Source organism: Triticum dicoccoides, chromosome 3B (genome assembly GCF_002162155.2).
Source record: "Triticum dicoccoides isolate Atlit2015 ecotype Zavitan chromosome 3B, WEW_v2.0, whole genome shotgun sequence".
NCBI classification, from domain to species: Eukaryota; Viridiplantae; Streptophyta; class Magnoliopsida; order Poales; family Poaceae; genus Triticum; species Triticum dicoccoides.
In genome coordinates, this window is record NC_041385.1 from 813,582,714 (window position 1) to 813,597,830 (window position 15,117).

Below are 15,117 nucleotides of genomic sequence, written 5' to 3' on the forward strand. Positions count from 1 at the left end.
CACACTCGGCTGAGAAAAACTAGCGCCTCCTCTCTCCCGCCTCCTCTTTCCCGCCACAGCCGCCACCACCCCCCGCCACCGATGACTAGCCTTCCCGCCGGAATGGAGAGACCGGACCATTCTGCAACCCCGCCGGCCACTGCCGCCGACTTGCCGCCGTCGGAAACCACCCCCGCGTCGCCGCCTGCGCCAAAAAAGAGATTGGGGATAAAAAAAAATTCACCGGGTTCAAGCTCCGGCTCCAACCGCGGCGAAGGCTTGCCGGGGTGGCGAGCGCCTCTTCGATGACGACCGGCCACCCTTCCACCGCTTCCGCGATGCCAAAAGAGCTCGAAAGCCGATAACGGAGGCATCGGCCCTAGCCGAGGAGGCCGAGGAGAAGAATAAGAAAAAGTCGACTCTAGCATCTAGTCCACAGCCGACGGCATGTGCAGAGTCTCTGGCGACACCCACGGGCTCTACTCCTGCGCGTTCGGCGGCGACAGCTGGTAAGAATGGTCACGACCGCCAAGTGCTCGATGAAATGCCAACAAGGTAAATAAAAACCTCCTCAACATTTTGGCTGATGGTGATTGTTGGTCGCCGATGGTGATGTACTTCAGATGTTTTTGTAGTGCAGAGATGAACGTGACCGAATTCTTAGCATATTTGGAGTCGTCGGCCACGATGGGACTTGATGAGCTCAACTACGACTCCATTTGGCATCATTCGGAGGCGTCCCAAGACATAGAGCAAGAGGAGGTGGCCGAGGAAGAGGAGGAGGCTGATGAGGAGGTGGGCTATGACGAGGAGGTTGTGGAGGTGACCGAAGCAAGCGCGCGGTGTCAAGGTCACACACCACCAACTACAATGCAAAAGAAGATGTTGCTCTTTGCGATGCTTGGATGAACATCTCCATGGATGCAACGATTAAAACGGATCAAACCAAGACTATGTTTTTGGCGAGAATTACCTCTTGGAAATATGCCCTAGAGGCAATAATAAAAGTATTATTATTATATTTCCTTGTTCATGATAATTGTCTTTTATTCATGCTATAACTGTATTATCCGGAAATCGTAATACACGTGTGAATACATAGACCACAATATGTCCCTAGTGAGCCTCTAGTTGACTAGCTCGTTGTGATCAACAGATAGTCATGGTTTCCTGGCTATGGACATTGGATGTCGTTGATAACGGGATCACATCATTAGGAGAATGATGTGATGGACAAGACCCAATCCTAAGACTAGCATAAAAGATCGTGTAGTTCATTTGCTAGAGCTTTGCCAATGTCAAGTATCTCTTCCTTCGACCATGAGAGCGTGTAACTCCTGGATACCGTAGGAGTGCTTTGGGTGTATCAAACGTCACAACGTAACTGGGTGACTATAAAGGTGCACTACAGGTATCTCCGAAAGTATCTATTGTTTTATGCGGATCGAGACTGGGATTTGTCACTCCGTGTAAACGGAGAGGTATCTCTGGGCCCACTCGGTAGGACATCATCATATGCGCAATGTGACCAAGGAGTTGATCACGGGATGATGTGTTACGGAACGAGTAAAGTGACTTGCCGGTAATGAGATTGAACAAGGTATTGGATACCGACGATCGAATCTCGGGCAAGTAACATACCGATAGACAAAGGGAATTGAATACGGGATTGATTAAGTCCTTGACATCGTGGTTCATCCGATGAGATCATCATGGAACATGTGGGAGCCATCATGGGTATCCAGATCCCGCTGTTGGTTATTGACTGGAGAACGTCTCGGTCATGTCTACATGTCTCCCGAACCCGTAGGGTCTACACACTTAAGGTTCGATGATGCTAGGGTTATAAAGGAAGTTTGTATGTGGTTACCGAATGTTGTTCGGAGTCCCGGATGAGATCCCGGACGTCACGAGGAGTTCCGGAATGGTCCGGAGGTAAAGATTTATATATGGGAAGTCCTATTTTGGCCACCGGAAAATGTTCCGGATTTTTCGGTATTGTACCGGGAAGGTTCTAGAAGGTTCCGGAGTGGGGCCCACCTGCATGGGGGGACCCACATGGACGTGGGTAGTGGGGGCAAGGCCCCACACCCCTGGTCAAGGCGCACCAAGATCCCCCCTTAGAAGGAATAAGATCATATCCCAAAGGGATAAGATCAAGATCCCTAAAAAGGGGGGATAACAATCGGTGGGGAAGGAAATAATGAGATTTCTTTCCTCCCACCTTGGCCAACGCCCCAATGGACTTGAAGGGCAAGAAACCAGCCCCTCCACTCCTATATATAGTGGGGAGGCGCATGGGAGCTATACACGAAGTTCTGGCACAACCCTACCTCTCTTCCTACTCCTCCTCTCCTATGGTGCTTGGCGAAGCCCTGCTGGATTGCCACGCTCCTCCCCCACCACCACGCCGTTGTGCTGCTGTTGGATGGAGTCTTCCTCAACCTCTCCCTCTCTCCTTGCTGGATCAAGGCGTGGGAGACGTCACCGGGCTGTACGTGTGTTGAACGCAGAGGTGCCGTCCGTTCGGCACTAGGATCATCGGTGATTTGAATCACGACGAGTACGACTCCATCAACCCCGTTCACTTGAACGCTTCCGCTTAGCGATCTACAAGGGTATGTAGATGCACTCTCTTTCTACTCGTTGCTGGTCTCTCCATAGATAGATCTTGGTGACACGTAGGAAAATTTTGAATTTCTGCTACGTTCCCCAACAGTGGCATCATGAGCTAGGTCTATTGCGTAGATTCTTTGCACGAGTAGAACACAAAGTAGTTGTGGGCGTTGATGTTGTTCAATATGCTTACCGTTACTAGTCCAATCTTGTTTCGACGGTATTGTGGGATGAAGCGGCCCGGACCGACCTTACACGTACTCTTACGTGAGACAGGTTCCACCGATTGACATGCACTTGGTGCATAAGGTGGCTAGCGGGTGCCAGTCTCTCCCACTTTAGTCGGAACGGATTCGATTAAAAGGGTCCTTATGAAGGGTAAATAGCAATTGGCATATCACGTTGTGGTCTTGCGTAGGTAAGAAACGTTCTTGCTAGAAACCCATAGCAGCCACGTAAAACATGCAACAACAATTAGAGGACGTCTAACTTGTTTTTGCAGGGTATGCTATGTGATGTGATATGGCCAAGAAGAATGTGATGAATGATATGTGATGTATGAGATTGATCATGTTCTTGTAATAGGATTCACGACTTGCATGTCGATGAGTATGACAACCGGCAGGAGCCATAGGAGTTGTCTTTATTTATTGTATGACCTGCGTGTCATTGAAGAACGCCATGTAAACTACTTTACTTTATTGCTAAACGCGTTAGTCATAGAAGTAGAAGTAGTCGTTGGCGTGACAACTTCATGAAGACACGATGATGAAGATCATGATGATGGAGATCATGGTGTCGTGCCGGTGACGATGATGATCATGGAGCCCCGAAGATGAAGATCAAAAGGAGCAAAATGATATTGGCCATATCATGTCACTATTTGATTGCATGTGATGTTTATCATGTTTATGCATCTTGTTTGCTTAGGACGACGGTAGTAAATAAGATGATCCCTTACAAAATTTCAAGAAGTGTTCTCCCCTAACTGTGCACCGTTGCTACAGTTCGTCGCTTCTAAGCACCACGTGATGATCGGGTGTGATGGATTCTTACGTTCACATACAACGGGTGTAAGACAGTTTTACACAGCGAAAACACTTAGGGTTAACTTGGCGAGCCTAGCATGTGCAGACATGGCCTCGAAACACGGAGACCGAAAGGTCGAGCATGAGTCGTATGGTAGATACGATCAACATGAAGATGTTCACCGATGATGACTAGTCCGTCTCACGTGATGATCGGACACGGCCTAGTTGACTCGGATCATGTGATCACTTAGATGACCAGAGGGATGTCTATCTAAGTGGGAGTTCATAAGATGAACTTAATTATCCTGAACATAGTCAAAAGACCTTTTGCAAATTATGTCGTAAGCTCGCGCTTTAGTTCCACTGTTTAGATATGTTCCTAGAGAAAATATAGTTGAAAGTTGATAGTAGCGATTATGCGATCAGTAGAAAGCTTATGTCCTTAATGCACCGCTCAGTGTGCTGAACCCCATCGTCGTTTGTCGATATTACGAACATCGGACATACACGTTTTGATAACTACGTGATAGTTAAATTAAATGGTTTAAGTAGAGGCACCAAAGACGTTTTCGAAACGTCGTGGAACATATGAGATGTTTCGAGGGCTGAAATTGGGATTTCAGGCTCATGCCCACGTCAAGAGGTATAAGACCTCCGACGATTTTCTTAGCCTGCAAACTAAGGAAGAAAAGCTCAATCGTTGAGCTTGTGCTCAGATTGTCTGAGCACAACAATCACTTGAATCGAGTGGGAGTTGATCCTCCAGATGAGATAGTGATGTTTCCCCAAAGTCATTGCCACCAAGCTGCTAGAGCTTCGTGATTAACTATAACATATCAGGGATAGATATGATGATCCTTGAAATATTCATGATGTTTGACACCGCGAAAGTAGAAATCAAGAAGGAGCATCAATTGTTGATGGTTGGTGAAACCACTAGTTTCAAGAAGGGCAAGGGAACAAAGGGATACTTCATGAAACGGCAATTCAGCTGCTGCTCTAGTGAAGAAACCCAAGGTTGAACCCAAACCCGAGACTAAGTGCTTCTGTAATAAGGGGAACAACCACTGGAGCAGCATTACCCTAGATACTTGGTAGATGAGAAGGCTGGCAAGGTCGATAGAAGTATATTGGATATACATTATGTTAATGTGTACTTTACTAGTACTCCTAGTAGCACCAGGGTATTGGATACCGGTTCGGTTGCTAAGTGTTAGTAACTCGAAATAAAAGCTACGGAATAAAACGGAGACTAGCTAAAGGTGAGCTGACGATACGTGTTGGAAGTGTTTCCAAGGTTGATATGATCAAGCATCGCACGCTCCCTCTACCACCGAGATTGGTGTTTGCGTTGAGCATAGACATGATTGGATTATGTCTATCGCAATACGGTTATTCATTTAAGGAGAATAATGGTTACTCTGTTTATTTGAATAATACCTTCAATGGTCTTACACCTAAAATGAATGGTTTATTGAATCTCGATCGTAGTGATACACATTTTCATGCCAAAAGATATAAGATAGTAATGATAGTACCACTTACTTGTGGCACTGCTGTGTAAGTCATATTGGTATAAAACGCATGAAGAAGCTCCATGTTGATGGATCTTTGGACTCACTCGTTTTTGAAAAGTTTGAGACATGCGAACCATGTCTATTGGTGTATATGCATGAAGAAACTCCATGCAAATGGACCGTTCGGACTCACTTGATTTTGAATCACTTGAGATATGCAAATCATACCACATAGGCAAGATGACTGAAAAGCCTCGGTTTCAATAAGATGGAACAAGATAGCAACTTGTTGGAAGTAACACATTTTGATGTGTGCAGTCCAATAAATGCTGAGGCATGCAGTGAATATCGTTATGTTCTTACTTCACAGATGATTCGAGTAGATGTTGAGAATATTTACTTGATGAAACACAACTCTGAATTATTGAATGGTTCAAGTAATTTCAGAGTGAAGTAGAAGATCATTGTGACAAGAGGATAAAATGTCTATGATACGATCATAGAGATGAATATCTGAGTTACGAGTTTTGGCACACAATTAAGACATTGTGGAAATTGTTTCATAATTAATATCGCCTGGAACACCATAGTGTGATGGTGTGTCCGAACATCATAGTTGCACCCTATTGGATATGGTGCGTACCATGATGTCTCTTATCGAATTACCACTATCGTTCATGGGTTAGGCATTAGAGACAACCACATTCACTTTAAATAGGGCACCACGTAATTCCAATGAGATGACACCGTATGAATTATGATTTAGAGAAACCTAAGTTGTCGTTTCTTAAAAGTTTGGGGCTGCGACGCTTATATGAAAAAGTTTCAGGTTGATAAGCTTGAACCCAAAGCGGATAAAATGCATCTTCATAGAAAACCCAAAACAGTTGGGTATACCTCCTAATTCAGATCCGAAAGCAATATGGATTGTTTCTAGAATCGGGTCCTTTCTCGAGGAAAAGTTTCTCTCGAAAGAATTGAGTGGGAGGCTGGTGGAGACTTGATGAGGTTATTGAACCGTCTCTTCAACTAGTGTGTGACAGGGCACAGGGAGTTGTTCCTGTGGCACCTACACCAATTGAAGTGGAAGCTTATGATATTGATCATGAAACTTCGGATCAAGTCACTCCCAAACCTCGTAGGATGACAAGGATGCGTACTACTTCAGAGTGGTACGTAATCCTGTCTTGAAGGTCATGTTGCTAGACAACAATGAACCTACGAGCTATGGAGAAGCGATGGTGGGCCCGGATTCCGATAAATGGCTTGAGGCCATAAATTCCGAGAGAGGATCCATGTATGAAAACAAAGTGTAGACTTTGGCAGAACAGCTCGATGGTCGTAAGGCTAATGAGTACAGATGGATTTCAAAAGGAAGACGGACAATGATGGTAAATGTCACCATTAAGAAAGCTCGACTTGTTGTTAAGATGTTTTCCGACAAGTTCAAGGAGTTGACTACGATGAGATTTTCTCACTCGTAGCGATGCTAAGAGTCTGTTGGAAATATATTAGCGATTACTGCATTATTTATGAAATCTTGCAGATAGGATGTCAAAACATTGTTTCCTCGACGATTTTAATGAGGAAAGGTTGTATGTGATACAACCGGAAGGTTTTGTCAATCCCGAAAGATGCTAATAAGTATGCAAAGCTCCAGCAATCCTTCTAAGGACTGGAGTGAGCATCTCGGAGTTGGAATGTATGCTTTGATGATGATCAAACATTTTGGGTTTGTACAAAGTTTATGAGAAACTTGTATTTCCAAAGAAGTGAGTGGGAGCACTATAGAATTTCTGATGAGTATATGTTGTTGCCATATTGTTGATCAGAAATGACGTAGAATTTCTGGAAAGCATATAGGGTTATTTTGAAAGTGTTTTTCAATGGAAAGCCTGGATTAAGCTACTTGAACATTGAGCATCAAGATCTATAAGGATAGATCAAAATGCTTAATAATACTTTCAAATGAGCACATACCTTGACATGATCTTGAAGGTGTTCAAGGTGGACCAGTCAAAGAAGGAGTTCTTGCCTGAGTTGTAAGGTACGAAGTTAAGACTTAAAGCTCGACCACGACAGAATAGAGAGAAAGGACGAAGGTCATCCCCTATGCTTAAGACGTAGGCTCTTCAGTATGCTATGCTGTGTACCGCACCTGAAGTGTGCCTTGCCATGAGTCAGTCAAGGGGTACAAGAGTGATCCAAGAATGGCTCACAGGACAGCGGTCAAAGTTATCCTTAGTAACTAGTGGACTAAGGAATTTTCTCGATTATGGAGGTGGTAAAAGAGTTCGTCGTAAAGGTTACGACGATGCAAGCTTGACACCTATCCGGATAGCTCTGAGTAGAGAGACCGGATACATATAATGGAGCAATAATTTAGAATAGCTCCAAGTAGAACAGTTGTTTGGAATAGCTCCAAATAGAGCGTGGTAGCTGCATCTAGGAGATGACATAGAGATTTGTAAAGCATACACGGATCTGAAAGGTTCAGACCCGTTGACTAAAACCTCTCTCACAAGCAACATGATCAAACATAAAACTCATTGAGTGTTAATCACATAGTGATGTGAACTAGATTACTGACTCTAGTAAACTCTTGGGTATTAGTCACATGACGATGTGACCTGTGAGTGTTAATCACATGGCGATGTGAACTAGATTATTGACTCTAGTGCAAGTGGGAGACTGTTGGAAATATGCCCTAGAGGCAATAATAAAAGTATTATTATTATATTTCCTTGTTCATGATAATTGTCTTTTATTCATGCTATAACTGTATTATCCGGAAATCGTAATACACGTGTGAATACATAGACCACAATATGTCCCTAGTGAGCCTCTAGTTGACTAGCTCGTTGTGATCAACAGATAGTCATGGTTTCCTGGCTATGGACATTGGATGTCGTTGATAACGGGATCACATCATTAGGAGAATGATGTGATGGACAAGACCCAATCCTAAGACTAGCACAAAAGATCGTGTAGTTCATTTGCTAGAGCTTTGCCAATGTCAAGTATCTCTTCCTTCGACCATGAGAGCGTGTAACTCCTGGATATCGTAGGAGTGCTTTGGGTGTATCAAATGTCACAACGTAACTGGGTGACTATAAAGGTGCACTACAGGTATCTCCGAAAGTATCTATTGTTTTATGCGGATCGAGACTGGGATTTGTCATTCCGTGTAAACGGAGAGGTATCTCTGGGCCCACTCGGTAGGACATCATCATATGCGCAATGTGACCAAGGAGTTGATCACGGGATGATGTGTTACGGAACGAGTAAAGTGACTTGCCGGTAACGAGATTGAACAAGGTATTGGATACCGACGATCGAATCTCGGGCAAGTAACATACCGATAGACAAAGGGAATTGAATACGGGATTGATTAAGTCCTTGACATCGTGGTTCATCCGATGAGATCATCATGGAACATGTGGGAGCCATCATGGGTATCCAGATCCCGCTGTTGGTTATTGACCGGAGAACGTCTCGGTCATGTCTACATGTCTCCCGAACCCGTAGGGTCTACACACTTAAGGTTCGATGATGCTAGGGTTATAAAGGAAGTTTGTATGTGGTTACCGAATGTTGTTCGGAGTCCCGTATGAGATCCCGGACGTCACGAGGAGTTCCGAAATGGTCCGGAGGTAAAGATTTATATATGGGAAGTCCTATTTTGGCCACCGGAAAATGTTCCGGATTTTTCGGTATTGTACCGGGAAGGTTCTAGAAGGTTCCGGAGTGGGGCCCACCTGCATGGGGGGACCCACATGGACGTGGGTAGTGGGGGCAAGGCCCCACACCCCTGGTCAAGGCGCACCAAGATCCCCCCTTAGAAGGAATAAGATCATATCCCGAAGGGATAAGATCAAGATCCCTAAAAAGGGGGGATAACAATCGGTGGGGAAGGAAATAATGAGATTTCTTTCCTCCCACCTTGGCCAACGCCCCAATGGACTTGAAGGGCAAGAAACCAGCCCCTCCACCCCTATATATAGTGGGGAGGCGCATGGGAGCTATACACGAAGTTCTGGCACAACCCTACCTCTCTTCCTACTCCTCCTCTCCCATGGTGCTTGGCGAAGCCCTGCTGGATTGCCACGCTCCTCCACCACCACCACGCCGTTGTGCTGCTGTTGGATGGAGTCTTCCTCAACCTCTCCCTCTCTCCTTGCTGGATCAAGGCGTGGGAGACGTCACCGGGCTGTACGTGTGTTGAACGCAGAGGTGCCGTCCGTTCGGCACTAGGATCATCGGTGATTTGAATCACGACGAGTACGACTCCATCAACCCCGTTCACTTGAACGCTTCCGCTTAGCGATCTACAAGGGTATGTAGATGCACTCTCTTTCTACTCGTTGCTGGTCTCTCCATAGATAGATCTTGGTGACACGTAGGAAAATTTTGAATTTCTGCTACGTTCCCCAACATTACCGACTACTACTACAACTCCGTGGATGTGACATCAAGCCCTACACAAGGTTATTTTGGGCATTGTTGGAGCATCATTCATGACCAATGCAACCGATGGTGCAGGTGCATCAACCAAGTGAATCATGCACCACCGAGCGGTGTCCAAGTGGTGGAGTATGGTCCTTACACAAGAACTATTCAAGCATAGGAACACAAAGTTCGGCCACAAGCCCTTCACGTTGTATCATTGCTACAAAGTGCTACTACCTCCGTCCTAGTTTATTTGCCCCCTTTGTTTGTGCCAAATTTGACCAAAGATTTAACTAACAAGTTAATACATTTCACAAAAAATTATACCATTGGATTCGTATTTGAACATAGTTTTCAATGATATTATTTTTTATGACATGAATTAATATATTTTTAGTTAAATCTATGATCAAAATTTGGCAAAAAATACGATAGGGACTAATAAACCAGGACGAAGGTAGTATGCAAGAACGAGAAGAGGATCCATAGAGTTTCAGAGACCACTCCAAATAAGAGATCAAGGTTAACCATATCCGTTGAAGAGGACAATGAGGTTGATGAAGAGGCCAACAATAGACCGGACGAGAATAAAATTGCAAAAGAAAGAAAGAAGAGAAATGCATTCGGTGGCACATACAAAGAAGAACTTGTGGCTATGATTGAGTCCAAGAAGGTGTTGGCGGACGAACGCAAGGAAGAGAGGATGGCAAGGTGAAATGAGCTCAAGGTGTTGGAAAATGAGAAATGAAAGACCAAGTTGGTGGCCCAAAAGAGAAAGTTGAAGGCGGAAGAGCGTAGGCTTGCACTTGACGAGGAGAGGATTTGTGATTCCAAGAAGGCCGAAGAGCATGCTATCATGTTCATGAATCCAACCACAATGGATGAAATCGCAAGAAAGTATTGCGAGCTCACTCGTGGGGAGATCTTGACCCAAGTGGAAGCCGCTCTTCAGAATGGTTGTGGTGGCCGAGCGGGTGGTGGTGGTGATGGTGGCCGAGAGGATGGTGGTGGTGCCCTTAGGGGGTGGTGGTGGTGATGGTGGCCAAGAGGATGGTGGTGGTGGTGGTGGTGATGATGATATTTTCTTCGCTGAGGACCTTGTTTGAGTGATGGTGACCGAGGGGGTGGTGGTGCATGCATTGGTTGGCTCGATCCCCAACATGTAAATGCTATGTTTTTGGTGATTTTGGATCAAACATTGTGTTTGAAGTGATGCCTTTTGGGTAAACTATGCATGTGTTTTATTTGAAAATCACGATGATGAAACTATATGTTATGACGGTTATGTTATGCATGTTGAATTTCAATAATGATATATATATTATGAAGTGTTTAGGGGATCAGCTAGGTGCGGCCACCTATAGAGGAGGATAACTTTCCTTCACTAACTTTACTAGGCCGGATACTCCACTAACTTTTAAGGGATCGGTTAGAGTTGCCATATTTTTAAACTGCCCAAACATCAATAAGTTAGCTCGTGGTGTCCTTCAGCCCATCCATTGGAACAACATACGGGTAAGATGTGTAATTTCTCCCCCTTCGCACTTCTTCCAAAGGCCGGGGGGGACCCGTCATACACATAACTTCACCAATGATACTGTGTGAGCCGTCCTTTTTTTTCTAAAATAGTTTGAATTGCTTACCACATGTGCCATGTGGTAATCCTTGTTAGTCAGCATGAAGACTCGGTCACGCAGCACGATTGCCTGGGACTCGACCACGATCGCCCACGTTCTCCACTAGCCCTTGCAGCTAGAGTTGTCTCCTGATCCTATATGAAGTGGTGGGGGCAGGACTAATTTTCAGCTGTGGTGAAGTTTTTGAAGGAGAAAATCATGTATACTACAACAATGCATGAGCTCAGTAGAATACTTTATATTCAAGAAATATAACTGAAATCCAAAAGTAAATACTGACACTCAAAATACCTCACTAGATGAAGCTTATATGAATTATGGATCACCAATTTATCGTTTAATAACTAAACACACAAGATGTCTATAAACATAGAAACCATAGATAAACCACGGATTTGTAACTAGTACAATATAATCATAAAAAACACACACTATACAAGTGAGAATACCTACCTATAATAAAGCTTTACTTTATTAAGTAGACCGTGGCAAAGGCATTCTTCTTGGTCTATTTTGACATTCATTCTTAATTTCAGCAAAATCAATTCTTCTAAATATCCATATCTAGTCACAAGAGGAAACAAATCAATTAGTTTTTCAATGATGCGAGAGCACTAGAATAAAAGCAATGCACAAGTACAGAGCTAAAACGGTAGACCATACGTATGTATTTTAATACTTGATGTAATACAATTTCAATCTACAGAAGTCAGCGGCATAATACAAGTACTCGATCTTTTTTTCCCGACCGCATCTGCTGATCTGCTCACCCTTGCGGCCTCGCTGAGTCGCCATTCACCGGCCCGTGGCAGATGCGCGCCGCCGGCCGCTACCACCCCGTCGTGTCCTAGTGCCCTATCCGCTGCTGCTGCCGCCTCATCGGCAAATCCTATTTGCCATCCGTGTGCGGCAAATAGACGAGCTTTCGCTGAAGGTTTCTCTCGGCAGGCCAGGCAGGCCAGCCCAAGTGTTTCTGTTTCGTTTTTTCATTTTTCTTTTCTATACCACTATTTCTGTTTCACTTTTTTTCTTCTCTTTTCCTTTTAAGACGATGAAAAACCAAAGAACCCTAAGCTACTAGGGCCTAAAAATTAAATCTACACGATCCACGCGCATATCCACAACGATCCTCCTCACCACCGACGGCCGGGGTCGTCAGCGGAGCGGAACCGTCAGAGGATGGCGGCGGAAGTAACTCTCGTGATGGCTGCTGGCGAGATTACTTTTTCTTTCTTCATGGGAAGAAACTTTAGTTTTTGCAGGAGACGGAATCATCCTTCGTTCCGTCGGATCAGAGAGTTACTCACCTTAATTAGTATGTCCTCCCAGTGTCGTAACATGATATGAAAAGCGATGCTATATATACGTACAGCAACGAAGGCCCGTTGGTCATACAAACTTAAAGACGAGCAAACTAACACAATGCGGAGGCGTACACAAAATATCCCACCACTCAACACAAATTAGGCAAATACACGCTTGTCGTAATCTCCCACCAATATCAGGTGGCTTTGTCGAATCTAAATCTCATTTGTCAAATAATAACACTGATAGAACTGCTAGTTAAGAGTCAAATTCTTGAAAGCTATCCAATTTGTAGCCATGCATACATAAGCATAAGTAACCACATAATGTTTACTTTGTTGTTCTCATCACGCCATGTTTCTTGTATCGTTTTGGTAGGCGGTTGCAAACTTGCAATAGTGTGCAGTGCGAGGGGAGGCAGGCACCATATTTGTCTATCAGCTCCATTTAGCTAGGAGGCAGTTGAGGAGAGAATCTCGAGCTAAACGAGGGTGATGGATCATGCTTCTGCTAGTGGTAGTACGATAACGCGGCTGGATATAAGGACCCCTGTCTCTTTGCACCAGGGCACTGAAGCAAGCGGGTGCATCTTGGGGTACATCAGCATCGCCGATCTCCACTGGACTGAAGACGGCGGCACCCTCACCAGTTCTTGAGCCTTCTTCTTCCGATGGGGATGGGGCGGCAGGTACGTACGCTCCTCCACTTAATCCCCTCCTATCGATTTTGCTTTATTACCACTTAATTCTGGTAGAGTAGTATATTCAGCCATTAGGGGCGAGTTCCTTCCTCTGCTTTCTCAAACTGCAGTAGATTCTATGCATCACATTTAAACTGTTGGATCAATCTCCTAAAACTCTAAGCTCCCAAGAAATTAAGGCCGCCTTTAGATGAATCCTGGCTGGGGCGACGCCTAGGCCTCGCACACGTAACTGGGTGTCTTGTTAGGCCGGCGGGGTGTGGGGTTTGTTGAGGTACTATCGCTCCTCACACACATACGAATCACTGTGAGGAAAAGGACCCAGCGTACGTACAGGTGCGCTGCGCGCCGGTGGTTAAGGGGAAGCCGGATGCTCGCCCGGATAGATGAAATCGATTCCTAGCTAAGTACTCCGGTTTACATTTCCCACGTTACCTTCATCGTCCGGTTCCAACATGGCCTTCTCATTGCAAGAAAAGGTGCTTCACTTAGGTTCCTGTGTCTTTTTTCTTTTGTTCATGTGTCTGTTAATTGTCCACCAAGAGCATGTTACTATCCTCACACACATATATACCACTTTTTTTTTTTAGAACGAAGGCTCAAGAAAGAGCCCGGCTTTGAATTAACAAAGCCATCAACCGGCCAGGCGAACAAGACTGCAACTTACAACAAGAAAGAGGAAAGCGGAAAGAAAAAGATACAAGGTGCTCAGCAGAACAACTCGAAGGCAAAGAGCACACACCACTCTTGCCATCGAACGACGCAAAGCCAGAAACTAGCTAACCTACGGAGGCGCCAGGAGGAGAGCACCACCATTCATGATTTGTGTCGCTAGCTGCCACCAAAGGGGACAAACAGGGCACACCTGATCTGACTCCGCCACCGCAAAGGGTCCCTACCCTACCACCCGGGTTTGACGGGTGCCGCACCGGCGGCCGACAGAGTGATTCACCCTAGAATCCAAATCAGAGTGCCCCGGCTGCCAAAGGAGAGGCACCAGGGACAGACCCACATGAAACGGAGGGCCGACCACCACAACACCGTCGATGGCAGCAGCAAGGCAAAACACCGGACGAGAGTTATCGGGCACAGACGCTGGAACCTCAGAGAAGGCCAAAAGGATGCGACACCATGCCCCTGGTCAAGGATAGGAATCGCCACACCGAAGGCCTACCGCCGGCATGGAGGCAGGGACCCCAATCCCCTCGAACCTGCGGCTGGAACCCTCCGCACCTGGACTAGAGAAGGATGCCGTTGATGAAATCAGGCCATCATTTGCCGCCCTCGAACCACACCCAACTCCACCACCACTCGAGCCATCCCCGGACGACACCCTCAGGAAGGAACAAGCCACCAAAATGCCGTTGTCGCCAGGAAAAGGGGACCTGAGGCTTTCACCTGAGCTCTTGGACGGGATGGGAGGAGGAGGAGTCCCACCGAAGCCTCCAACAAGGTAAACGATGCACAAAGGCGCCGCCTTCGGTGTGGCCGCCGCGCCGGCCAGGGGTTTCCCCCGGATCCGCCCCCAAGCACCAGATCGCGCACCCGACGACGAGATCCAGCGGCCAGAGCCGCCAGAGGCCGAGATCCGCGCGAATCGGAGTGGATCGAGGTTGAAGACGCCACTTCTCCATGGCGCAACCAACTGGCGAGGAGTCGCCGCCGCAGCCGTCGCTCGCCGCCTCCGCACCGCCCGCCGCCCTCGCGGCCAGGGAGGTGGCCCACCTGCACCTACCGACGCCACCCGCCGCACAGGCCGCATCGCGCGCCGCCGTCCGGGGCCGCCGCCCCGGGAGCCGAGGCCCTCCACACGGGGTGAAGCCGCCGAGATCCCCGCCGCCACCTTCATCAGAGCCGCGCGGGCTCGCCGAGGAGCTCCTCTG

General features: G+C 46.3%; 1 protein-coding gene across 1 annotated transcript in view; it reads left to right on the plus strand.

Moving 5' to 3' along the window:
- The first annotated feature begins 14,866 nt into the window (after window positions 1-14,866).
- LOC119280140 overlaps window positions 14,867-15,117 on the plus strand; it is a 10,465-nt gene continuing 10,214 nt past the window's right edge. The window contains exon 1 of the mRNA XM_037561102.1: window positions 14,867-15,049. Coding sequence (XP_037416999.1) covers window positions 14,867-15,049 — 183 coding nt within the window. The remainder of the gene's footprint in view (window positions 15,050-15,117) is intronic.